The sequence below is a fragment of the Staurois parvus genome, unplaced genomic scaffold (genome assembly GCF_062004578.1).
Source record: "Staurois parvus isolate SC_StPar_1 unplaced genomic scaffold, SC_StPar_1.0 ptg000104l, whole genome shotgun sequence".
Taxonomy (NCBI): domain Eukaryota; kingdom Metazoa; phylum Chordata; class Amphibia; order Anura; family Ranidae; genus Staurois; species Staurois parvus.
The window spans coordinates 367734-395565 of NW_028317900.1; the positions used below are offsets into that span (position 1 = coordinate 367734).

Below are 27832 nucleotides of genomic sequence, written 5' to 3' on the forward strand. Positions count from 1 at the left end.
GAGTTGCTACAATGAAATTTCAGCAAAATAGAGTAGCCTGCTGCATCATTTTTTCACTTTGATTTTCGGGGTCTTTGAATTCAGTTCTCTGTAGGTTGATAATTTTCATTTCCATCAAAAGATGGGGCATCCTTACGTTCCTAACACATTACCCAGTCCATATCAGTATAGATATCCAACATGATATTTTTCCCCATTGAGATCTGATGTGTTTTCAAAGTGTTCCTTTAATATTTTTGAGCAATGTATAATAAATCAGCCTACGAAAAATCTGTCATAGCCGGCCTTGTCTAATTGCATTGCTGTTAAAGAGTGGTTGTAAAGGCTCAACAGTTTTTACCTTCATGCATTCTATGCAGTAAGGTAAAAACCTTCAGTGTGCAGCAGCTCCCTAATACTTAGCTGCTTGTTCTGGGGACACTTGGCAGGGAGGAGGGGCCCAAAGCGCTGACGGGGGACCCGAGAAGAGGAGGATTGAGGCTACTCTGTGTGAAACCACTGGTAAGGGGCAGGTAAGTATAACATGTTATTTAAACAAAAAACATTGCCTTTACTATCACTTTAAGGACAGTACATTTAAAGCAAAAACAGTGTTTCATATGTATTTTATGAATGTGGAAGAATACTTTGGGAGCCTGTAATGAGACATAAACATCGGTTTCTGTTGCTGTTTATGCTAAAAATGGTTTATTGCTCTGAAACACCTGATAGATATGAAATCTTATTTAGCGCAAATGCCACAAATTTTATTAACAAAGGTTTTATAATTTCAGCGTCAGCAACGTTTGAAGATTTCCAGATCCGTCCTCACACACTGTATGTCCATTCGTACCGTGCTCCAGCTTTCTGCGACCACTGTGGAGAGATGTTGTGGGGTTTGGTGAGGCAGGGCCTCAAGTGCGAAGGTAAGGGTGATATACAATGACGTTGTTACAGCTTTGATCGTGCAGATGAAAAATTGTCTATTTGGTAGAAGTGTGCTTTCGATAAATTGATGTTGACATTTGAGAGGCAAGAAAGATGTTCAAAGAATTCATTGAGTGCCTTTGACACGCTTTAGATTTCCATCATGCCTGCACATAACATATTTTCATGCAGGTGAGATTGATTTACTTGGAAAGTGATATCATGCATTTAGACTACGTATTTCATACAGACCCTCTGTCTTCAGTGCAGCTAAGCTCCTTTACACCTCTGCAGCTTCCACACAGACAGCGCAGCGGTTGAATAGTTTTGTAGCTGGGTGGATGGAGATTCAGAGACACTAGTTCCCCTTGAAGTTTTCTCCTCTTGTGAGTGACAGGCTGTTAAAAAAATTCTGTGGCCAATATCCGCTCACTGCCTGCTTTTAATCCACTTTTAAGGAGAAAGTGGACCTGATGCGGAACTAGTCCCTCCGCTTCCCCAACAGGCTCTACCCATTATCAGCACTACTAGTTGCTATGAGCCTGTTGGCTGTGAAACTGTCATCTCTGACAACTAGTGACAGGAGGAGAGGAGTTAGAGGAGGCAAACTAGCTGTTCTGCTACATAGAGTACAGAGACAGGCACTTTGCCTGTCTCTGAACCGCAGGTTAGAATTGCCCTTCATTGCAGACATTAGAGTTGGGAACCGCAGACATTGAGAGCAACAAGTCTTGGAGGACATGGCAGCTGGGAGCAACAGTCTTGGGGGACATGGCAGCTGGGAGCAACAGTCTTGGGGGACATGGCAGCTGGGAGCAACAGTCTTGGGGGACATGGCAGCTGGGAGCATCAGGCTTTGGAGACATGGAGGCCAGGAGTAGCGACTTGGGAGACATGGAGGCCAGGAGCAGAATATGTGAGAGACATGGTTACTAGGAGCAAAATATGTGGGAGACATGGCAGCTGGGAGCATCAGATTTTGGAGACATGGAGGCCAGGAGTAGTGACTTGGGAGACATGGTTACTAGGAGCAGAATATGTGCGAGACATGGTTACTAGGAGCAAAATATGTGGGAGACATGGTTACTAGGAGCAAAATATGTGGGAGACATGGCAGCTGGGAGCATCAGATTTTGGAGACATGGAAGCCAGGAGTAGCAGACTTGGGAGACATGGTTACTAGGAGCAGAATATGTGGAAGACATGGCAGCTGGGAGCAACAGTCTTGGGGAACATGACAGGTGGGAGCAAAAGACTTGGGAGACATGGGAGCTGGAGTAACACATTTGGGAGGCATGGTGGCTGGGTTCACTGACATTAACAGATACAGGAGATAAGCAGTTGCAGAATTTGGGAGCAGGAAATGCTCTCCTCAAACAAGCCACAGATGAAGTGATAAAACTTGCACCTATCGGTTTTTGGTTGGATAAACAATTGCTTCCTAATTGTTCCAGTATTAAGCAACATGGCAGCGCAGAGCAGTTATTCACAGGGTCTATCAGTGAGGCAAGTGACAGAAGAGGCTACTTTAGGTTCTATGATTGTGACATGTTTTAGTTTTACAGCTATTATGTGGTTTATTGCTGTTTATAGTGCAAAGTCAGCTGTCTTAAATGTATGTAATTTGTCTTTATTCTGCTGCAAAAATCTAAGTTGCATAAGTTTAGTTTTTTGCCTGTATTTATTTTGTTACTTCTATTTTCTCCCGACTAGCTGTTGTATTTTTTGCTAAACAATAATTTGATAGGTCTGGAAGCTGTCAGAACTTGTGGAATGCCATTTTAACAAGGCCTTAAGTAAACATCCCTCCCAAATCATGTGTTCAGATTTGTGTCATTGTAAAATGGGAAGTTACATTACTTTGGTTTAACTTTTTCATAAATTCTAACATCAAAACATTACATCAAGGGAAGGCACACGGATAACCAAATATGAACAAACCTTACTGCCTTTTTCATCTAACCCTTGCCCTAATTCGATTTTATGTCTTTTGGATGAGAAAAAAAATGTCCGCCCCTTTCCCCTTTAATTTGTTAACTGGATCAATAGTTAAGTGAATGTAGATAATGAGGAACTAGTTAAATCTATGACTTTTCTATACCACAGTACTGCTGGTAAGGCAGGCCATAGGTTTTGGAATTTGAGTGGAATGGAAGAAAAGTGTTTGATTCCCCTATCAACACAGTCAGTGTTGATGGGGGAATCCCTCCCACTGTGCTTTTGTGTTATGCCAATGGGGAGCCTTCCCTGCCCGCTATAGCGGTACTAATTTCGGGAAAAATCAGACAGGCTGGTTCGTACACAAGTTGAATGATCAGGTGCCCTGCTGAACTGGCTGAATTTCAATTCTTGTATGGCTGACCCTTGCTGTGTGTGGAGTTAGTACATACAATTTGTAGTAGTTTATTAGTAATTTTTTTTATGCTGACTGAAAGTGGTTCTAAAGGCAGGACATTTTTTACTTTATTGCATTTCCTGCATTAAGGAAAAAAAATGTCCCAGTAATTGTATCACGCCTCACCACTCTTTATACATACCTGAGACCTGTATTGATCCAGAATTGTGCCTAGCTGCTGATTTTCTGCACCGAACCCCCCCCCCCCCCAACCTGAACTCAGCCATCACTGTTGGGGCCGAAACAGAAGTGGAGGTGCTAAGATTGCCAGCGAGGGGCCCCAGAAGAGGAGGTTATAGCAGGTAAGTATAACATGTTAATTGTTTTTATAAAAAGAAAAAAAAAACTGCTTTAATGTTCTGCTTTGTTCAGATAGGGCTCACTTTCACTTTGCCATTCTGGTGTGTTGTGTTAATATGCTCAAATAGAAGGGCCACCAATGCATCAGAATAGGAAAAAATGCATGCAGCATTTTTTTTTTATGACACAGCACACGATTCTTCTTTACCACATCTTGTGGTACACTGCAGTGTATATGTGCTGGAGGTGTATTGCTTTACTGTGCTGCTGGGGTGCCATTGAAATTAAATGACATTGCAACATGCTAACATAATGCACATCACCACAATGCACCGGAATGGAGAAGCGTTAACGGGCCCTTACTGTGGTCATAGCTGTCCACATTTCTCAACTGTGTTTTTGAGGAAATATTCATAACTGATACTGAAAATGCTGTTTTTCCCTGTAGGATGTGGTCTTAACTATCACAAAAGATGTGCTTTCAAGATACCAAACAACTGCAGTGGGGCGCGGAAACGACGGTTATCAAATGTGTCGCTGACCGGGTTATCAAGCATACGCACTGTGTCTTCTGAGGCAGTCTCCTACTCCTCAGATGAGCCGCTGCTGGTGAGTAAGGCCTGACATGCTTGGACTTTGCTGGTAAAAACATGCCTGTTCTAGAATGTGCAGTGTTGACACATTTTTTACAGTTCTGATTACTATTTAAAATGCTCAAATGGAAAATGCACACTGCTCCCATATTTTATTACCTCCAGGTTTCATCTGTTGATTCAAATACAAGTAAATTGTTGGTTTTGTGCTGTGATCAAAACTTACTATATGAGCACCATTTTTTCTGAATGGGCAGGTTCTAGTCTGCTGCTGTTAGCACTAGCAAGATATTCCTGGTGCTGGTAACCTTGCTAGAGGGACCCTCCATGTTACTACACCATACTCAAAGGATATCGCTCACATACCTTTCTGCCTGTACCAGCCAAGACACCTAGCCATTGATTGAGGCTTCCCTTGTCTGATGCCTAATAGTTGCCAGGAATGTGTGCACCTATATAGCTTCATTGGGTGTAAATAGTATGACCCTTGGAGTCCATTATGTTCGCTTCCAGCACAAGTTGGCAGTTTTGGTTGGCACAAACATGAAGGGAGTTGTGGATTTCCTTTAATGTGCAGTTTCTTTAAAAGGTATTTGCAATACGCTACGTGGAGTAAAAATGAAGTGCTTATAGTCTATAAAGTAAAGGCATGGTATTAAAGTGGTTGTAAACCCTTATATATGCCCAGTGAAGTGACTAGCATCAGGTGGTACACAGTGGTGAAACAAGTCCTCCTACAGTTGCAGCTGTCTATATGCAGTCCTCTTTACTCTACAACTGTTCAAAGTGCAGAATATTTACAGATTGTCAGAGCTCTCAGAAAGCAGGGGCAGGGTGCTGAAGTTACACTTTGCAGATCTCATCAAAGAGATCTCTGAGATATGACTGGAGGAAAAGGACAACACAGGAACAGAGCTAAGGTTGTCAATCACAGGCTGTGTGCTGGAGATCCCTTCCCTGTCACCATTTTTATCTTTGTGTTAGGAAAACTTGTCAGAAGTGACTCATATTGATAGCAGAGGAACAAGGTAGCAGACAGGACACCTAGTGTTCTGTATTAAGATAAGTACACTATTGAGGGATATGCTTTGTAAATATATTTTAAACTTGCAAAGTGTCATTTCCTAAGCCTGGTTCACATAGAGTGCTTTATAATGACTTTACTTACACTTGCATTAGTTGAAAATTTTGCATTTGTAAGTTATTATGGCCCATTGTACAGAGCTAGTAAAGGGATGATGGCCCTTTGTGCAGACATAGTATGGGGATGATGGTTCAGTATGCAATCCTACTACAGGTATACACCGATCAGTCATAACTTTGACTGCTGGCAGGTTAAGTGGATAACATTGATTACCTCATTACAATGGCATCTGAAAGTCAGTGGGATATATTAGGCAGCAAGTAAACATGTTGTCCCTGAAGCTGTGGGTTGAAAGCATAAAAAATGGGTATTGCAGTTTTTTGTGTGAGGCTGCTTAGCCACAAACCGGTCAGGTTGCCCATGCTGACCCATGTCCACAGCCAGAAACACCTACAATGGGCACGTGAGCATCAAAACTGAACCATGGAACAATGGAAGAAGGTGGCCTGGTCTGATGAATCACATTTTCTTTTACATCTTGTGGATGGCTGGGTGCATTTGCAACACTTACCTGTGGATCAGGTGGCACTGGGACACAGTTTGGGAAGGAGACAAGCTGTTAGAGGCAGTGGGATTCTTTGGGCAGTGTTCTGCTGGGAAACCTTGGGTCCTGCCATTTATTTGGATGTTACATTGCCATGTACCACCTACCTAAACATTGTTGCTGACCAAGTACATCTCTTGTATAAATGATATTCCCTGATGGCAGTGTCCTCTTTCAGCAGGATAATGTGGCCTGCCACATTGCAAAAATGGTTCAAGAATGGTTTGAGAAACACACCAGTGTATTTGAGGTTTTGACCTGGCTTTCAAATTGTCCACATATCAAGTCAATAAAGCATATGTGGTATGTGCTAGAAAAACGAGCCCGATCCATGGACTCCCCACCCTTCACCTTACAGGTATTGACTGGTGCCAGATACCAGTGCATACCGTAGGAGGTCTGTTGGCATTCATGCCTCCATAGATCAGGTCTGTTTTGGTGGCAAAAGGGGTCAGTATTAGGTGGATGGTAATGTAGGTATGGCTGATCGGTGTATTGTCATAGTAAAGCGATAAATGGTTCAGTGTGGTCCAGTCAGTATGCAGGCATAGTACAAGAGTAATAGTCTAGTATACAGACCTAGAACATAAATAATGGTTTAGTGTGCAGCCATAGTATGGGTATAATGGTCCAATATGCAGCATAGTACCGGATTGATCATCCAGTGTGTAGTTTTAGTGCAGGGATAGTGGTCTAATGAGTAGACCTAGTAGAGGGATAATAATGGTTTAGTGTGCAGTATGGTTGTAGTGGTCCAGTATGGAAGCCCAATCCAGTGTGCTCCTGTGACAAGCTTTCCAATAGTGATTCTTAAAAAGTACTAGCTCAATAGTAATAGTGAACTGAATAAAGTGCTTGATTGTACTGTGGTGTGCCTAGTCCCAGAAAATGGATCTGAAAGACAAGTGACATCATTGATGCATTTATTCAGACCCTAATGCAGGCCATAGACGGGGAGAAAAACGGCAGATTTTTCTTTTTAAAAAGGAAAAATCGGCCGACGTTACCATCAATGGTAAAAATAATCGGCCGATTTTCATCCCGTCTACAGCTGGCAAAAAGTGTCCCTGCAGAGAGCTCCGCTATTTCTGACAGTTCTTTGACAGTTCCTTGACATTTACAGCGGTTGCAACATTGTATCTATTTGTTTCCATTTAGGATACAGATGTTTTTATTCTGAAACAAATAGATACATTGTTGCAACCGCTGTAAATGTCAAGGAACTGTCAAAGAACTGTCAGAAATAGCGGAGCTCTCTGCAGGGACACTTTTTGCCGTACTGGAATTCCTCTTATTTTTCATCCTACTTCTTCTTTTTCTTCTTCATCATCATCATCATCCTCTTCTTCTTCTTCTTCATCATCATCCTCTTCTTCTTCATCATCATCCTCTTCTTCATCATCATCATCATCATCATCATCCTCTTCTTCATCATCATCATCATCATCATCATCCTCTTCTTCTTTTTCTTCTTTTTGTCTTCCTCTTGCAGGTCACTGCTTATGCGCAGATTTTTTATCGGTAAAAAATCGGCCGATTTGCCCATCATTGCCGTGAAAATCGGCAAAATCGGCCGATTTTTTTCCCAACTTTACCGATAAAAAAAAACGGCCAAAATACCGAAAAATGGCCGAACAAATAGCCCACTAATGATCCGAAAATCGGCCGATTTTATTTTCGGCCGAAAAATCGGCCGATTTTCGACCCATCTATGGCCTGCATTAGATGGCTTTTTGGTTTGTAGATGGCAGGTGGATTATAGTTTTCTTCATTAGGTACATACACTACTTTGGTCAGTCATTGTCATATCAATATATCATCTTGTCCTTTCTATCATTCCTGTGTTCTGTCTGTCAACCTAACCAGCCTTTTCATTTTTTTTTTTTGTTTACTTTTTTATTTTTTTTTTAACATTGGGCTTTCTTCTTTCCCCCCTGATGCTGCCTTCTTCTTCCTCTGTCAGTCTCCTCTCAGTCCCAGCTATGAGGTATGTGATGTCTTTGAATCTTCTTTCCCAGCTCATCATCTTTCCATATGTCTGATGCCACATCATGGGAGTCGTACTCTAGCTGGTTAGTGCACTTTCAGATAAGGTCTGCTGTGGAGCTTAAAGCATTTAATTAAAGTGACAGGCAGTGCGTGTGTGAGTTCTGTCATAGGTCACAGGAATTGATTATTAAAGTTCATGAAAATGGCATTGCAACTAGAATCACCTGGAGAATCCTGCACAGAGTAGGTACATGTAATTAACATTATTTGGGAATAGTTCTTTACCTTTGTCCATTTGAGTTTTATTATCTATTGATTTGTAGCATTTAATGCTTTGCACCAGTTTTTGACCTTTAATGATTATACTAAATCCGTCAGTGTAGGTGTTTCTGATGTTCATATTTAAAGTTTAAGTTCACCTTTGGGAACAAGTTACATGTTCCGCCCATTTTTAGGGTATAACATGTTCCCAGTGCTGCAGCCGCCGCCCACTGTCCCCCTGACAGAAGTACGGGGGAACTTTTGTCAGGTATGAAAACAGCATGGCCGTGCTGGGCTCCACCCACACAGCCGCATCATTCATTTACAGAGCTCTGTGAATGAATGCACTACAAGTTCCGACAGCCTTAGTGGCTGTTGGCTTGTAGTTTTCAATGAACTACCATGGCTCTGTGGAGCGTTGTGGTGGTTCATCGAAGCTTCTTGTCAGTATGTCTGCTTGCTTGTACATCCCATACCGGCAAGCAGGCATCCTGACAGATCTGCAGGAGGCCTGCATGGTACCAGTGATCTACTGATCGCTGGTACAATTCTTTCCAGGCTCCTGCAATGTGCATGTATTATTTTTGTGCAAAAGGTGAACTTATCCTTTAAAATAAACTTACAAAGAATGAGGTTGTGGAAAAATGTCCATTATCACTGTAGATATCAAATGCTAATGAACAATTATAACCACTTGCCCTCCAAAAGATTTACTCCCCTTCATGACCAGGCCATTTTTTGCGATACGGCACTGCTTTACTTTAACTGACAGTTGCGCGGTCAAGCAGTGCTGCACCTGAATACAATTTGTCATTTTTTCCCCCACAAATACAGCTTTCTTTTGGTGGTATTTAACCACCACTGCATTTTTTAATTTTTTGCGCTATAAACAAATAAAAACAGACAATTTCAAAAAAAGAAACCACAAACAATATTTTTTAATCGCTGCTATAAAACATATCCAATAAATTTTTTTATAAAAATCATATTTCTTCATAAACATAGGCCAGTATGTATTCTGCTACATATTTTTGGTAAAGAAATTCCCAATAATCATATATTGATTGGTTTGTGCAAAAGTTATAGCGTCTCCAAACTGTGGTATATATACTGGAATTTTTATTCATTTTTTTTTTTATACTAGTAATTGTGATCAGCGGCTGTGATATTGCAGTGGACAATCTGACACTTGACATTTTGCGACAATCGGTGACACTAATACAGTGATCAGTGCTAAAAAATATACATTGTCACTGTATTAATGACGCTGGGAAGGTGATAAGGCGATCAGAGGGTTAACTGAGTGCCTATCTATGTGTTTTCTGTACACAGTAAGGTGCTTTTACTAGGCAGTCTGCTAGATTTTCTTTAACAAGAAAAAGAGAGGAAGGCGCCTCTAAGTGCAGTATTAACAATTTATTAGTAGATAATGGAAAATTTGCACTTACAAGATAAACGGTTAAAAAGACTCATCGTGTGGTAATTGGATCCAGGTGGAACATCCAGCCGTCCAGCAGCCAGCTATGCCTATAGGATCAGGAAATAGAGTCCAGGATGTGCCTGTGCATCAAAAATGAAGCTTGGAGAGCAAAGTCAGATGTAGCAGGTTAAAGGGGCCTTGAGGTCTGAAGAAGGAGCCTATTGAGCATGCTCCGGAATGCATTACCGCCCAATTCACCTGCTACATCTGACTCTGCTCTCCAAGCTTCATTTTTGATGCACAGGCACATCCTGGACTCTACTTCCTGATCCTATAGGCATAGTATGCTGCTGGACGGCTGGATGTCCCACCTGGATCCAATTACCACACGATGAGTCTTTTTAACTGTTTATCTTGTAAGTGCAAAATTTTCCATTGTCTACTAATTGTTAATACTGCACTTAGCGGCACCTTTCACTCTTTTTCTTGTTACTGCATTAGAGCCTTGCTTCCACTCTAAGAAGAGCTGCCTCAGTGTTACTGCTTCCATCCATCCATCCCTGACATCCATCTGGCACCTTTATCTTACAGCTATAGAGGTTGGGCTCCAACAAGAGCGCCCTATATAATATACATTTTCGGCTAGATTTTCTTTCCCTGCTTTGCAGGGAAAAGAAAATCTAGCAGATCACTGCTGAAAGGTCACGGCTTTACCTTGTTTACATCAGCGAGGACAGTGACAGGACACAGTTCTGCCTTTCAACAGGTACCAGCACTCATCAATTGGCCAGCACCTGTTGATTGGCTTCTGTGACTAATCACAGCAGAAGCAGTTCGCTGGGGGGCATGCACGCCCACTACACTAGAAAGTGCGAAATCACGTTTACATATGCGATTTTGCACAGAATGGCTGCCCTGTAGCATTAAATCTATAGGGCGGTCCTGAACTGGATAACAACCTTTCTGTTTGCAAAGTTTTCACATACTGGAAAACCGAGACACTCACTACTAATATTACATGTGTAGATTTAAATTGGCAGATGTGGTGTGTAAGAAATGTGTGCTCTGCGCAGTGCATGATTGTATTGCCTGGTTGGGCTGTGTGCATGTAAATGATAAGATTTCTACATTAGATTAGTGTGATATCAGACAGGCAGGTCAGAGAGTGGAGCGGATTGTGCTCTGTGCACACAGTATTCGGAATGCATTTTTGATTACACTCTAACTCCATAGACAGTCCAAAATCCAGGTTATCCTATGGGCATAGTTCACACTATTGCAGTGCAGTGAAAAAAGTACAAAGCAGCTGCATGTTTCTGCACTGCAAATGCACATAAGCATGTAAATGTACGAAAATGCACTTCAAGGCAGTAGAAATTAAAGCCCAAAAAAGACAGAAGATGTATGTGACTTCAAAGGAAATGCAAGCGTAGGAACATTCATGTAAAAAATGCATGTCACTGCGCAGTAAATACACAGTTTCTGGTGTGACTGGGCCCTTAAAGCTGAACTTCAGCCTTACCTTTGGTCATGCACAGTTGTATAGGATTCTTTCCTGTAACAAAATTGTTTAGTCTGGTTTCACCGTACACTGTGAGTTTTTCACAATGTGTATTAAAAGGTGCAGCAAGTCATATAGAGCCCACCCCATTTCTTGGCTGAAGGACATCCAGCATCATCTAGCACTTTGCTTCCCAGCCTGATAGTCTCTGCCCTCCGTTTTCATTTATTGAATTTCAGTTCTTTCAATCCCGAGACCTCTGTATTATATATGGATTTAAGCAAGGGCAATCTGCATGCAGACGCAGTGTGGGTAGGAATGCCCACTTCTTCACTAACATTCGCCAGTTATGGCATTTTGATTTTTGCATCACACCTCCCATAAACCAGTCAACAGTTTTCATCAGGGTTAAAGTGGGTCTCGTTGTTCGATTTTTTTAATTTTTTTACTTTTAAAATGTTACACATACGTACAGTCAGGTCCATAAATATTGGGACATCGACACAATTCTAACATTTTTGGTTTTATACACCACCACAATGGATTTGAAATGAAACTAACAAGATGTGCTTTAACTGCAGACTGTCAGCTTTAATTTGAGGGTATTTACTTCCAAATCAGGTGAACGGTGTAGGAATTACAACAGTTTGCATATGTGCCTCCCACTTCTTAAGGGACCAAAAGTAATGGGACAATAGGCTTCTCAGCTGTTCCATGGCCAGGTGTGTGTTATTCCCTCATTATCCCAATTACAATGAGCAGATAAAAGGTCCAGAGTTAATTTCAAGTGTGCTATTTGCATTTGGAATCTGTTGCTGTCAACTCTCAAGATGAGATCCAAAGAGCTGTCACTATCAGTGAAGCAAGCCATCATTAGGCTGAAAAAACAAAACAAACCCATCAGAGAGATAGCAAAAATAATAGGCGTGGCCAAAACAACTGTATGGAACATTCTTAAAAAAGAAGGAACGCACCGGTGAGCTCAGCAACACCAATAGACCCGGAAGACCACGGAAAACAACTGTGGTGGATGACCGAAGAATTCTTTCCCTGGTGAAGAAAACACCCTTCACAACAGTTGGCCAGATCAAGAACACTCTCCAGGAGGTAGGTGTATGTGTGTCAAAGTCAACAATCAAGAGAAGACTTCACCAGAGTGAATACAGAGGGTTCACCACAAGATGTAAACCATTGGTGAGCCTCAAAAACAGGAAGGCCAGATTAGAGTTTGCCAAACGACATGTAAAAAAGCCTTCACAGTTCTGGAACAACATCCTATGGACAGATGAGGCCAAGATCAACTTGTACCAGAGTGATGGGAAGAGAAGAGTATGGAGAAGGAAAGGAACTGCTCATGATCCTAAGCATACCACCTCATCAGTGAAGCATGGTGGTGGTAGTGTCATGGCGTGGGCATGTATGGCTGCCTATGGAACTGGTTCTCTTGTATTTATTGATGATGTGACTGCTGACAAAAGCAGCAGGATGAATTCTGAAGTGTTTCCGGCAATATTATCTGCTCATATTCAGCCAAATGCTTCAGAGCTCTTTGGACGCCGCTTCACAGTGCAGATGGATGGACAATGACCCAAAGCATACTGCAAAAGCAACCAAAGAGTTTTTTAAGGGAAAGAAGTGGAATGTTATGCAATGGCTAAGTCAATCACCTGACCTGAATCCGATTGAGCATGCATTTCACTTGCTGAAGACAAAACTGAAGGGAAAATGCCCCAAGAACAAGCAGGAACTGAAGACAGTCGCAGTAGAGGCCTGGCAGAGCATCACCAAGGATGAAACCCAGCGACTGGTGATGTCTATGCGTTCCAGACTTCAGGCTGTAATTGACTGCAAAGGATTTGCAACCAAGTATTAAAAAGTGAAAGTTTGATTTATGATTATTTTTCTGTCCCATTACTTTTGGTCCCTTAACAAGTGGGAGGGACACATGCAAACTGTTGTAATTCCTACACCGTTCACCTGATTTGGATGTAAATACCCTCAAATTAAAGCTGACAGCCTGCAGTTAAAGCACATCTTGTTCGTTTCATTTCAAATCCATTGTGGTGGTGTATAGAGCCAAAAATGTTAGAATTGTGTCGATGTCCCAATATTTATGGACCTGACTGTACCTGCTACGTGCAATGGGTTTTGCACAGAGTAGCCCCGATCCTCCCCTTCTTGGGTCTCCCGACAATGCTGCTGGCCGCTCTTCCTTACCGAGTGCCCTCAGAGTTGGCTCTGTGTGTTTATATGGGAACCAGAGTGTGTGGCTCAGCTTCTTCTCTCGCTTCCTCTTCACCATTGTCTCCCCCATCATTGCTGCGTCTCAGTCAATGATGGGGGAGAGACCCTGGAGAGCTGCTGCTCTTGTGCACATTGCTGGGTCGAGGTCAGGCTTAGTTAAGTATTGGGGGGTGCTGCACGCTGTGGATTTTTTACCTTCATGCATAGAATGAATGAAGTAAAAACCTTCACCCTTTAAATCCACTTTAAAGGATGAGTTCACCTTTTGATAAATAATAAATGCACTTTTTTTGCAGGTAAAGAAATGTGCTTTTTTTATTTTTTTACTGCTGGAGCCTGGAAAGCATTGCACTAGCAATCAGCAAATTGCTGGTGCCATGCAGGTCTCCTGCAGATCTGTCAGTATAGCTATCAATGTGGGGGATCGGTGGGGATCTGGGGCCAGTGCTTTCATAGCATATTACACCTTGAATATGGATGTACCATGTTATGAAAGGTCAACTTATCCTTTAAGGATTCTGAGGCAGGATGCTTTGATGTTTTCAGTACTATGTACAACACCCTGCCAGCCCCTCCCACCTGCCAGGGTCTGCCTGGATTGCATAGAGCAGGGGGTCTTCAAACTTTTGAAGCAAAGTGCCAGTTTACTGCCCTTCAAACTTTAGGGGGGCCGGATTGTGGCCAGTGGGAGAAGAAAATGCCCTGGCATCAGTGGGAGTAAACAATACACTAGGCTTGGTGGTCAGTGGGAGGAACAGTGCTCCATCATTGGTGCCAGTGGGGTAATTAGTTTCCCATTTCTGGTATCAGTGGGAGGAACAGTGCCCTGTCATTGGTGTCAGTGGGAGGAACTGTGCCCTGTCACTGAGAGGAACAGTGCCCCGTTACTGGTGTCAGTGGGAGGAAAAGTGCCCCGTTACTGGTGTCAGTGGGAGCAACAGTGCCCCATTGCTGGTGTCAGTGAGAGGAATAGCCCCCATCATTGGTATCAGTGGGAGGAATAGCGCCCCATCATTGGTGTCAGTGGGAGGTAGTGTCAGTGGGAGGAATAGTTCCCCATTGTTGGTGTCAGTGGGAAGAATAGCGCCCCATAGTTGGTGTCAATGGAAGGAATTGCGCTTCATATCAGTGGAAGCAAAAGTGCCTCAAGGGCCGGATAAGAGCAAGCAAAGGGCCAAATCCAGCCCATGTGCCGCAGTTTGGAGACCCCTGGCATTGAGAAACAGAGACCTAATAATGACAGCACTGGATCTAAAATATAGTATGTAATGAAAATTGGATTTTATTTAAAAAACTACCATGCTGATGAGGGCAGCTTTAAAATGATTGCGCCAACAATATCCAAAATAAGCTTCATAGAGCTTCAATGACCTCCAATGAATGCAGTATAATGGTTAAAAAAAACCAAAAAACAGAAAAGCAATGTCAATATGCTACAGTTTTACATGAATAATTTCTACAGATTGGTTGACAATGCTTTCCACATACTTTAATTCCACACAAACTCCTTTCTAAGTTTTAGCTTGTGTGAGCAAAGTTGCATTTGGCTCAGAACACACTGGTCCGCATTTGCAGGTTTAGAATACACCTGTAACCTCCATGGCCCACCACTCCTTTTGCAGACATTAAATATAAGGACCATCCCCAGTACAGCCCAGAATGCACATTTGTAATGTACTGAAGGTTTGCATTAGCTGTACTATTTTTTTTTTTTCAGAAGATGAAGTAGCATACTGCAGGTTCATTCGGATTTTGATACTCCAAGGCTTCCCTGCAACAACAGATAAGCCAAGAGATTGCAGTTAATCTGCACTTGGCATTGTCTAGTGTTCATATTTTAAATTCGTTGTAGAGAGTCAGTGAGGTACAGATTTGTTTTTAAACTCATGGCCTTCCAGGAAAATACAGATGCAGGTAATTACAGGGAATCGACTAGTGGGATTAGAGGGCGAACAGTAGTTAAATTGAACTTTTGTTGTTTAATGCCTTAACAGGTGGAATAAATGAAATGCTTGTCCCTAGAGTTGGCTAAAGCTTTCCAAAAAGCTCCTTAAGCAGTTTTGTGTCTTTTGAATAGTACTGTACATACCAGTGTTCCTCCTCCAGATGCTGTAACTCTTCCCAGTACACATGCAGCTGTGGGGGAGGCTACTTCATGAAAAAGTGCTGGCCCCTTGATCCCACTGTGTCCTGAATTTTGCAGGATGGGCTAGACACTACAAGTGTGTGCCTCCTTCCCCTTCTGTCCAAACTGTGCCCGTGCCCAGTGCACTCTCCTTCACTATAGAATTCAGCTGAGTGGAAGATTGCACACTTCATATGTGCACAGTTTGGTCCTGAGGGGTCAGAGTGTTTTTGTGGAGAAGCCTGTGTATTGGGATGACATCAATAGTGACACTAATACTTCTGGTTCCAAGATGGCCGCCGCTGAAATCATCCTCAATGACACAGGTGATCAGCAGAGCACACAGCAGCCATAGTCTTCTACTCCTCAGCCTGTCGACCCTGCCTCACCAGCTGGCATCGCCCACGCAGTCATGGCACTCCTGGCGCCTACGGCGGTGGTCGATAGTGCTGTTCTTAAAGGGCTAGAACAGCTGCACAAAAATCTCCATGCACAGGCTCAGTGCATTATGCAGGTGGAAGATAGGATCTCCTCCGTTGAATATGACTCATTGGCTGTTTCTGCAGCAGTAGCCTGACTCACCACGATCCAGAAAGATCTTAAGGATAAGGCAGATAATCTAGGAAACTGCTCACGGCAGAACAATTTCCGCATCATAGGCCTGCCTGAGTCGTATTCTCCCTACATGCTGATCACCATATGTGCTACGGCCATTCCGGAGCAGCTAGGCCTGCAACACCCCTGCACGGTTGAAAGAGCCCACCATCCTGACTCTCGCACTAAAGCTAGGCCAGTCATTGATCACTATCTGAACAAGCAGGCCATCCTTCAGAAATTCCAGCACACACATGCCTTATCTGTGGACGGACACCAATTGCTTCTGTTTGCGGACTATTCGATGGAGGTTATGCGACAACGTAAGGCCTTCTCTGCGATCTGCTCCACTCTCTATCACAGACAGAGGATCTTTAGGTGTTTTTGTTTCCCCTTTAGCCATTTCCACTCTCTTCCCCACCCCCTTCCCCTCCCCCCCCCCCCCCCCCCCCAATATATGTTGTTGTCCAAGACAGTAGTGGAGTGTTGAGTGCGGGAGCTCCGCTGTATTGTTTTATATATCTGTATAATAATAATATATAGGAAAAAAGTGAAGTTCCCCATCTACCTGGGGAGCTCCTTCCTATTTGTTTTGTTAGAGAAGTTCTACATTTATTATTCTGCATTGTTGTCTTTTACTGTTGCAATTCCCTAGGTGACGCATGCTGCTCTGATCAACCTGCACTCGTTGGGGTGATGCCTGGCATGGTTCTACCATATTGTAGGTCTTATCTAATCTTTATACTATGACAGACATGGCTCCACCTGATGACAGGGATAACTTGAAGGTAATCTCGTGGAATGTTAAGGGGTTATGCTCACCGAACAAGCGTATGCAAGTACTACATCATTTGAAACACTTGGGGGCAGATGTGCCTTGTCTGCAGGAGACACATCTCTCCGCCAGCGATCTTTCTCCTCTTTCGAGACTTTGGGTGGATCAGGTGTTTATTTCTCTGGCCGTAAGGTGGGGGTAGCTATACTATTCCATAAAAATTTGCGTTACATTGTTTGCTCTGTTATTTCTGATTCTGAGGGTCACAGATTCACTGTCTATATTACTATCGCCTCTCGTGACTTTGCTATCTTCACTTTATATGCTTCCAATTCTCCAGGACAAAACCTTTACCAGAGTCTGACTTCATGGGCCTTACAAATTCCATAATCATGTCATATCCTGGGTGGAGACTTTAACGCAGTTATGCACAATGATATTGATCGAAACAGAGAACATCTCATTTGACGTCCTGGACAACTACCTCAGTGTCCCCCCTCTACTGCTTTAGCACAATCTATAGATATGCTTAATCTGCATGATGTATGGTGTCTCCAACACCCGACAGACCAGGAATACACATTCTACTCATCCCCTCAAGACTATTTTTCTCGCCTCGACTATCTTTTTTTTTTTCGCAGCCTCTCTTGTCTATGCTACGTGAAATGACCATTTCCGATATGGCCATTTCCGACCACTGTCCCATTCTATTACAGCTGTCTGGGCTGAAAACTTCAAAATCCCAAAGCTCTTGGGGCTTCTCCGCTTATTTATCCAATAGTGAAGACTTTAAGTTTCATTTATTTGCGGCACGGCAGGAATATGTGGATTCGAACGGAGCACATTTAACCAATCCTAGCCTGTTCTGGGAAGCTGGGAAGGCATTTCTTAGAAGGCCCATAATCTCCTATACCACGCAATTTAAGAAAAGGTCCCAACTGCTTTATTAACAGGCAAGTGAGTGTCTTCGTCAAGCTTATATTGCGCTTTCCCTCAGTCGCACGCATGAAAATAGGCTGAATTGACAGTCTGCCAAACGAGCCTTTGATTACTGGACTGAACAGCAGGAAGCAGCCAAATAGGCCTTTTCCACCTTAAAATTTTATAGATATGGCAATAAGGCAGGAAAGCTGTTGGCGCGGCTTAGTGTGGGCCCTCGTACTCCCATTCATAACTCTGTGCTTCGGTCTCCCGCGAGCAATGTCTTAATGCTGTCATCTGATATTACCTTCTCACATCCTACTATACATCCTTGTATTCAAAGGACCCAATTGATTCTAGGGCTGCTGAGGACTTTCTAACCTCTGAATCTCCCCAAGCTTTCTGGATCCCAGCTAAACGCCTTAAATGCTCCCATTACACGAGATGACATTTGTGCCACTATTAAATACCTGCCCTCGGCTAAAGCTCCTGGACCTGACGGTCTTAGTGCAGAAATCTACAAATTAACTTCATTCCCAGACACTCTGTATCACGTCTGTAAAGCAACGTGGGAAGATGGCCCATATCTTCCGACTTGCTCCCAGGTGCACATTAAGCTCATAGCTAAGAAGGGGAAAGACCCACTGCTCTCAGGATTGTACTGATCTATATCTTTAATCGTGGCATCCAGGTTGGCCCTACTGCTTCCCGAAATACTGCATTCGGCCCAATCTGGGTTCGTGCCGGGTCGCTTGGCTACATTTAACATTCACAAAGTATTATTAGCCCTGGAACATGCTAAAACAAACTCACAGATAGATCTAGCACTTATATCTTTAGACTCCGAAAAAACCTTCAACATAAGCTTTGCCTGGCTCTTCATGGTTATGAGGAGGCTTGGTTTTTCGGGCCCTATTTTGGACTTTCTACGACATACAGTTGTGTTCAAAATAATAACAGTGTGTTGAAAAAAGTGGGTAAAGCTCAAAATCCTTCTAACAGCTTTTATTTCCATACACACAAATGCATTGGGAACACTACACATATTCCAAATCAAAACATGAAGAAAAATAGATCAAATTTGTGTTGTTCCTCTAAAAAAAATTGAAGAAAAGTGAATATTAGACTGTTCAAAAAAATAGCAGTGTTTGTATTCTTCTTTACAAACTCAAACATTCACTATATAAACTGAAAAATGTTTGAAGATTTTACTTTCCTTTGAATCACTTAATTAATATTTAGTTGTGTAAGCACTGTTTCTGAGAACTGCTGTACATCTGTGTTGCATGGAGTCAACCAACTTTGCGGGGGCTTCTTGCAGATAGCTTGGCTTCACATAGGCATCTTCTAATTGTAACAGTACTCACAGGTAACTTTAGACCTTCTTTGATCTTCCTGGAGCTGATTGTTGGCTGAGTCCTTGCCATTTTGGCTATTCTTCTATCCATTCCAATGGTAGTTTTTCCCTTTCTTCCACAGCTTTCAGGTTTTGGTTGCCATTTTAAAGAATTTGCGATCATTTTAATTGAGCCGCCTTTCATTTTCTGCACTTCTTTATGTGTTTTCCCCTCTCCAATCAACTTTTTAATCAAGGTACGCTGTTCTTCTGAACAATGTCTGGAACGACCCATTTTCCTCAGAATTTCAGAGAGAAATGCACTGTAACCAGCATGTACAACATTTGTTGCCTTCCTTCCTTAAATAAGGGCAATAATTGCCACCTGTTTTTCAAAGAATGAATGACCTCACTAATAGAACTCCACACTGCTATTACTTTGAACATGCCCCTACCAAAAACAGTGATTGATCAGGTTAGTGATGTCTGACTGCTATTACTTTGAACACAACTGTATGTACTGCTTGCCCATGGCTAGACTAGTCACACCTAACTTTATTTCCTCAAGCATTCTCTTGACCTAAGGCACTAGGCAGGACTGCCCGCTCTTCCACCTGCTTTTTAATATCACCCTTGAACCTTTGTCCAGACGGCTCAACTTGACATCGGGGGTTACTGGTGTCTCGATTGGTGACCTTACTCTCCGCTCAGCTCTCTTTGCGGATGATATATTATTGTTTTCTTCGGATCCACTCAAAGACTTCCTACTACTTCAGGACCTGTTTGCGACCTTCCGTAAATGCTTCGGCCTTAGAATCAATTTTGATAAGAGCGAAGTGCTTCCTTTGAATGCTACTACATCAAAGTGTTGGATTCCATCCTCTTCCTTTGGTATAGTTACCCAATCCATTACGTATTTGGGCATCTGCATTGGCAGAGAACCATTGTCTCTCTATTACCTAAATTAGCCTCCTTTAATCAACAAGATTGTACAGGAATTGGAGGTTTGGACAACTCTTCCCCTTTCCCTCTTTGGGAGATGTCATCTTTACAAAATGTTTGTTTGGTTTTTTTTTTTTGCAAGATTGCTCTATCCTTTGAAAACACTCCTTCTTCTGTTAAAACATTCTGATGTTCAGAAGATCTATAGCTCTACAGACCTTCCTGTGGCAGGGTAGAAAAATGCTTATTGCATTACAAAAGCCCAAGGAGCAGGGCCCTCGAACCCCTTGTGTATTTTATTGTATTGTTACTGTACTGTCTCATGTATTGTCTCCCATTATAACGTACAGCGCTGAGCAAACTGTTGGCGCTATATAAATACTGTGTAATAATAATAGTCTCCCAAAAAGTGAGAGGGTTTGCAGGCCTGCCGAATATTAGATTTTACAACTTGTCCTGCCTCCTTCGTCAGAGTCTTGATTGGATTACTGGGAAATCATGTTATTTGAACTACTACCTAGAAGAGGACCTGGTGTCTCCGCTACACCGTCCAGCCATTCTTCACGCTAACCTCAAGGCCTTGCCTCAATCCCTTTGTTTGAATCTCCTGATTAGAGACACAGTACTGGCCTGGAGGGAAATGCGGATACTACTTGGCCTACCGCCAAGGATATCCTCCCATCTGCCTATTCTTGGAAACCCTATGTTCCCTCCATTGAGTGAGCATGCAGCATTTACCCACTGGTTTCATAGTGGACTTACTAAATTCACATCTATATTTGATGACACCAAACATACCTTCAAGCCCTTTTCAGTACTAGCTGCCAAATATCCCTACCGGGATTTCATATCTTTCACTACCATCAGCTGGTTACCTTCCTATGGACGTGCTATTCTCCAAAACAACATCCTTTCCAGCGCTCTTTTATAGAAACTCTACTACATCAGGATAACTATTCTATCTCGTCAGTTTACTGCCATCTAATCTCACACCAGTCTGCAAAGTACCATCTTACTCCATTTAAGCCATGGAGTCCCATACTGCCTACTGACAGTGCTCCGGACAAAATATTGTCGGGTTACCGGAATATTGCTTCACTCGTCCTCTGTGAAACATGGCGGGAAACTCAATGTAAAATCATCCACAGAGCTTACTATCCTTTTTCAGCTAATCCAGCTGTCGCTCCCCACCCTGCGTGTCCATGGTGTGGCCACACTCGACCTACTCTGTTTCATCGCCTTTCGAAATGTGCCTGAGTTTCGATCTTCTGGGACCAAGTTCTTTGTTACATTAATCATCTGTATAAAACCTCCCCAAAGACCCTATGCTCTGTCTTTTCAATTATCAAGATCCTTTGGTCGACAAGTTCTACTGCACTTCCTCAGTGGATTCATATTTGTTGATTGGTAGCTCGCAGAGCACTCATGTTAGCTTGGATACAGCCAAACCCTCCACAGCTTAAAATGGTAATACAGCCACTAATTGCCCTATTTAATCTGGAGAAGCTGGACACCATTACCCAGAATTTTAAATTTGCACGCCACTTCATCTCTAGATGGCGACGCTTTATGGAACACTCTTTTACTCCTGCAGAACTGCCCACCCATATGGAAGTTTTTCGATATTCACTTTGGTATTTCAAAGCTCAACTCACCAATACGCTGGACAGACTACGATTATCCAACTCCTCTTGTAGCCCCACCCCACAGCTCTATATTTCCCAGTCACGTAATGGAACCCATGTTCCTCCTTATGCTCCTCCTTATGTTTCTTAGCCCATATGACACTTTCTCAATTGTCTTTTCGATAGTCAGACCTGCATAATCAAACTTCCGTTCCTAGGGATTTGCTTAAAAAATATTTATTTCTTGGAATTCGGCTTATGTTGTACTGCTAACATTGGATACTGTCTTTTGTTTCCATTACAGAAGTTGTACTGACTTCTGTACTCACCACTGTTATGAAAAAAAAAAATGTTTACAGAGTTGTATAAAAATGGTTTACAGAGTTGTATGGCAAGATTTTCTTGTACCAAGTGTATAAAATTCAATATTTAAAAAAAAAAAAAAAAAAAAAGGGACACGAATACAATGATCAGTGCTAATACTGTACACCGTCACTGTACTAATGACACTGGCTGCGATGGGGTTAACATCTATGGCAAGCAAAGGGTTAACTGTGTGCCTAACAAGTATAATGTGTGTTATGTGCTGCTTTTACTAATAAATGTGGCTGTATTTTTTCCCTGCTTTGCAAGGAGAAGAAACATTCTTATTGCTGCTCTGTGTACAGAGCCCTGTGTTTATAAATACAGGGCTGTGTGCTGTGATTGGACACAGATCAGCAGGTGTGGTCCATAAATCAGTGGCTGGGACCTGCTGACGAAACCACAGTGTGTGGGTCAGTAGCATATTCGCACCCCAGACCCCAAAGCAGACTCGCAGCGTTTATGTTGCTGAGCCTGCAGCTGCCGCCCTGCCACAGTAAATCTGTTGTGATGGGGTGGTAAATGTTTAATTCTAGTTTCATCTCAAGACTTCTATCGAGATTCCTAGCTGTGGCTCTCTCTCTGCAGCTTTCCAGATTGGTTGACTTTTTGACTGAGCCTTGGGGCTGTATCTGAACCTCGCCTAGAAGGTGTGGGGCTGACCTGTAACATTGCTTAGGGCACTGGACCCTGTCTTGACACTAACTTTATTATGTAGTTCAGCATATTAAGCTAGTGGCAGGGTTCTATAGAGATACAGGGCTGTGATTCATTGGTGGTGGATCCCCTGTCTATGAGGACCTATTCAGGGGTATGAACAATGAGCAAGGGAATGCCAGGATGGAGCTTGTCACTAACATCCTGCTCTGATTGATGGAAGAAATCTGCCATGGTAAGCTTTGGGCTTTGTACTCTTCCCTAGTGTCCAGCGCACTGGTGCACCAGTCCCCTGTTGGCTTGGTGTGGAGCACGCTTTTAAATGACGTGTCCCAGGTATGGAACCAGCGTTTAATATTTGGCAGCCTTTTCTTTGTCCTTCTGTGGAATAGTCTGGTACATAGACTTGCCACTGTGCCTGCTCTGTCTGTCACTTTGGCCCATACAGATATTCTCTTGGCATGATACACATGTTCATGAGGCAGATCACATATGTTACAGACAGGTCACTGAGGGCTGATCACTTCTAAGCTTTGGGGTAGGTGACTGAGAGAAGGTAACACTTCTATTTGTGGATGCTGGTCTCTAAAAAGTAATGCATATACAGACTGGTCACTGATAAGTTAATGCACCTACGCTGCAAAGTAGGCACCATTAGGATCATGCACATGTTCTGCTGGTGTTGAAACTTGCTAGAAAGCCCTAAGTACGGGAGAAACATGTTTCTGCTGGTATGTATTCTGGGAGATGATGTCTGTGTACTGAGGGCAGCATGCAGCTAAGAGACCAATGTCTGTCCTCAGGCACACAAAGTGATAAGTAATGAAAAACCTAATTCTGTAGAGATGGGGGGGGGGGTCAGAGACAACTGATGAACTGAGCTTCACTTTGAGTGCCAAGCCTCCAGATTGTGTGCAATGGCTATAGGGAGGACATGGACTGAGCGCAATATGAAGTTTGTGTGGTGGGAGTGTGAAACTGCAGATCATGGAAGTCTCTGGAAAGAAAAATGGAATCTTTGGTTGTTGGATGAGAAAAACAGATGAAAGACCAATGTGTGTATGTATGCAAGGGGTGCAATGTCACTGGGAAAGGATTAGGAAAAGTCTGATTTGCACAAAGTGAAAGAACCTAGAATGAGTAGGATCCTTTCTCTAGTACTTGGGGCTAGAGCATACATGCTCTATTGGAATGACAGTGGCTGATCAAGCTGCTTCCATTTAGATTATTACTGCAGTATACCACTATGGTTTAGATTTTCACACTGTTCTAAAGAGTTCTGATGTGGTAGAACGTCAATATGTAAACATTCTTTTCCTAGTTAAAACCACTTATGTGAGGAACACATGGGATCCTCCATAGTTTTAGGTATTCATGCTAACATTTGGTCTTTTGAATCCAATTTCTTTGTAGGTCAGTGAGGTAAATCACACATATCTGTACCGTGGCCTGATTGCTGCTACACTAACACATATTGTGCCCCACCTTTAAAAGTAGGCATTTCATTTGCTTATAAAAGAAAAAAAAAGTTGTGCTAAAAGCAGGGAAGATGTGCAAAGTGCAGCTTGTTAAGTTTTGTTCTTTTTAGTCTGGCAATTTAAAGTGATTGTAAAGTTTTCTTTTTTTTCTTTTAAATAGCATATATGCCTGCTCTGTGCAGTGTTTTTGTACCTTCTCTTCTGCAAGGCTGTGTTAATGCAAGGGCACCCTTGGGCGCTGCCCAGGAGCCCCAAGTGCATTAGGGCCCCTTGATAATCTTGCATGACATCATACTTGCTAACTGTCCCGGAGTTGCCAGGACAGTCGTGCTTTTTGCTAAGCTGTTCTGGGGTGACCCATGCAGCTTCCCAGGACCTGTACTGTGCCCTCCTGATCCCAGTATTGTACCCTTCTGCCCCTCCCCCCCATACTGTGCCTTTTGTGCTGATTAGTCCTTTCTTTTATGGCATGTTTTATTATTGTTTAAAATCAATTTTATTGAAAGTACTAATAAATATATGTTTAATTCTGTCAACTATTTTACTTTAGATCTTGAGAGTAGGTGTGTAAATTGGCGCAGGCTGGTAGGGGCCCCAGTGCATTACTTTGCCCAGGGGTCCATGATGCTATTAAGATGGCCCTTCTCTTCTGGGGTCCCATGTCAGCGCTCTTGGCTCTTCCTTCCTTCTGATTGCCCCCCGTAGCACACCGCTTGCTTTGGTGGCACTTATGCAGCCATGCTCTCAAGCCGGGCTGTGTGTCTATTGACACACACAGCATGGCTCAGCCCTTTTCCCTCCATACAGGATTTGATTAACAGCAGCAGGAACCTGTGAGGAGAGAGAAGTACCGGATCGAGATTGGGCTCCGGTAAGTATTTACACAGAAGGCTTTTTTTTTTTTTAACCTTGATGCAGAGAATGCATTGAGGTAAAAAAAAAATGTTAGCCTGTACAACCATTTTAAAGCTGAAATACTTTGGGTTACCACAATTGGCGGTTTGGCCTAAAGACTGAACTCTGTATGGGCTGGGACTTTTATTCTTTGCTCTGGAGAAAAAAGCTTGTGAGTTCATGTGCACATCTTCTACATGTATATTGTGCCGGAGTATTACCAATAGTTCTCATTTCTGATAACCTGACCAGGCTTTAAAAATCTTCTTTAGACATATTGCTTATATTTTCTTTTAAAACATCTGGCCTTTTTTCCGAGTGTTTGTGGAAAATATTTAAGTGAATAAAGTCACTGTATTTATTTATTTTTTATATAGCACTGGCCTATGTCCATTGAAGATATTATTCACATTGTAATATCCACAAGTGTCTCTGCAGTCAGTTGACAACAGTGAACATGAGCTGTATATTTTTGGAAGGAGACCTGAAACTGCAGCAATGGAAATATTGGTAGAAAAGTACAGATTCTGTCCACATAGAGCCTCTGGTGGTAAATGGAAGAAGGACCCAAACACAGCAAACTTGATGTGATAAATGCTTTGCAGCCAGGTTTGGTGAGACAAAGATAAACCCAAAGCCAGAATATGTGTTGTATCATTGGGTTAAATACTATTCCAGAATGTCCTTGGCAGTTTTTTAATTCATTGACTTGTAGTTTAATGAATTTGTATGTTTGCAGACAGATGTGGTGATTGTTATACATGTGCAAAAGACCGAGTTACGTACAGCTTTGTACATGAGCAAAGACTATGAGATTATTACTGGAGGCTTTCTGTGTATAGAAGGGGAGGTTAGGCTTGTTCCAGCATACATTGCTGTTTAGTTTGGCTCAGGCCTAGTTCCTGCTGCTGGCCGAGCTCCACACTTAACGATCGCACCTCACGCATCTCCACACCGCATCCTCTTTGTGTTTCCTGGCTGCACAAATGTCTCTTAATCCTGAGCTGTCATTGCTGTGTGCAGGCTGATGAACCAGAAACCTTGCTGGACTGCTAAGCTACATTCCTTTTAACCCTTCAAACTTTATCCGTTAGCAATAATTTATAGGCAGTTAACAGGTGACGGAAAAGCAAATCTCCAGATGTGAATTTCAGCAGCGGAGGAATGGGCTGTTAGGAACTTCACTTGGAATAGTTTGCTCTTTAGCTCTAGTTTTCCACCTTCTTGTTGATTAATAAAAGCTTTATCATTTCTTTCTGGATGTGAATGGGTTATGGCACCTCTCACTGAGCTCCCCATCGGCTACAGTTTCCATCATGTAATCTGGTTTTAGCAATCATTTCCTGGAGCAATTCCAGCCAAAGCTCAGTCTGGAACAAAATCCTTTGGAAGTAGCCCACAGATCAGGCTTACGAGGCTGAAAGGCTGCAGGATCCTCTCCTTCACCCTGAAGAACCACCCAGAAAGCACCAACTTATTTTTTCCTATTGATTTTATGGAGCATCTTGATGATCAATACTGAATTAAAAATAAAGTGGTTTTAAAGGTGTTTCTTTAGGGCTTCTTCACACCAAATGCATTGGCATGCATTTTCTGCATTTTCCAACGCAAACATAATACACAAATATTACAAAATCCATTGTGTTCAGTAAGTTGCTTGCTTTCACACCAGTGCAATGAGCTGGTGTTACAGCAGCATTTGATTTGAAGTGAACGTTTAGCTAATTGGTAGTGGTAATATACTTGTCTAAAAAAAAAAAAAATACATCATTTGAAAATTGGCAGAATGCTTTATTGTAGGGGTGTCCAACCTGCAGCCCACAACAGCTATGATCGGGGCCCAACACAAAATTATAAACGTAATAAAAAAAGTTAGAATTTTTTCATTTTGTTTGTAAACTACACTTAGTGAACACATGCCAAAGAAAAATTTGGCAATGTCTCTTTATTGGACTTTTATAAGTTTTTTATCTTCCCAAAGAAAAATATTCCACTCTTCACACTCACGCCTTATTCATGTTATCAGTTTTCAACAGCGCCTATACTTGTGAGCAGCTATTTGCAAGGAGGAAGCCCACGAAAGCCAACATTAGAACTAGAATATCTGATGAGCACCTTGAGAATTCGAGAATTGCTCCTACTTCCATGAAACCAGATATTAATGTGTTTATCAAAAACAGTGTCAAATATCGCGCTAGTTTTATGCTGCCCTCTTTTACAATAAAAAATATTACAAAAAATCTGAAGTTTTATTACTCAGATACATTATCTGTATCGGTGACCGTTAACTTGTGATCTTCCCAACTTTATCTGATCATTAGCTATCCTTATTGCTGGTATATTTTATGTGTGGCCCAAGACAATTCCTGTTCTTCCAATGTGGCCCAGGAAAATCAAAAGTTGGGTGCCCCTGCTTTAATGCATGTGTAAAGACAAACTTGGTGCACAAGGACCACATTTACATTTTGTACTTTGCTTCCAGTCCACAATTGATACCATACCCATTATCTTGTTTCTGAAGTAAGATCCCTCCTGTAAAAGCAGCACTCCCAGGCCATCCCACACATTTGAATTTCACATGAAAGTTACAAATAGATTGGTAAAGTTGAATAAAGACACTAGTCAATCCATTTCAAAGTGTGTGTGTTCATGTCAAAAAGATTGCCGTATCCCTCTATATTGTATTCGTCAAGATACCTGTCCAAGAGTTTTTTAAAACTATCAATGCTTCCTGCTGATTCCGCCAATTGTGGAAGTGAGTTCCACATCCTTACCGCCCTGATATTGAAAAACCCCTTACGCAGTTTAGAGTTAAACTGTTTTTC

The 27832-nt window shown here is 42.3% G+C and overlaps 1 protein-coding gene across 1 annotated transcript in view; it reads left to right on the forward strand.

Annotated features, from left to right (window-relative positions):
• The window catches only part of PRKD1 (protein kinase D1), a 228790-nt gene that overhangs the window by 139629 nt on the left and 61329 nt on the right, over positions 1-27832 (forward strand). Inside the window, exons 3-4 of the mRNA XM_089671269.1 lie at positions 774-905; positions 4050-4210. Of these exons, the coding sequence (XP_089527395.1) occupies positions 774-905; positions 4050-4210 (293 nt within the window). The remainder of the gene's footprint in view (positions 1-773; positions 906-4049; positions 4211-27832) is intronic.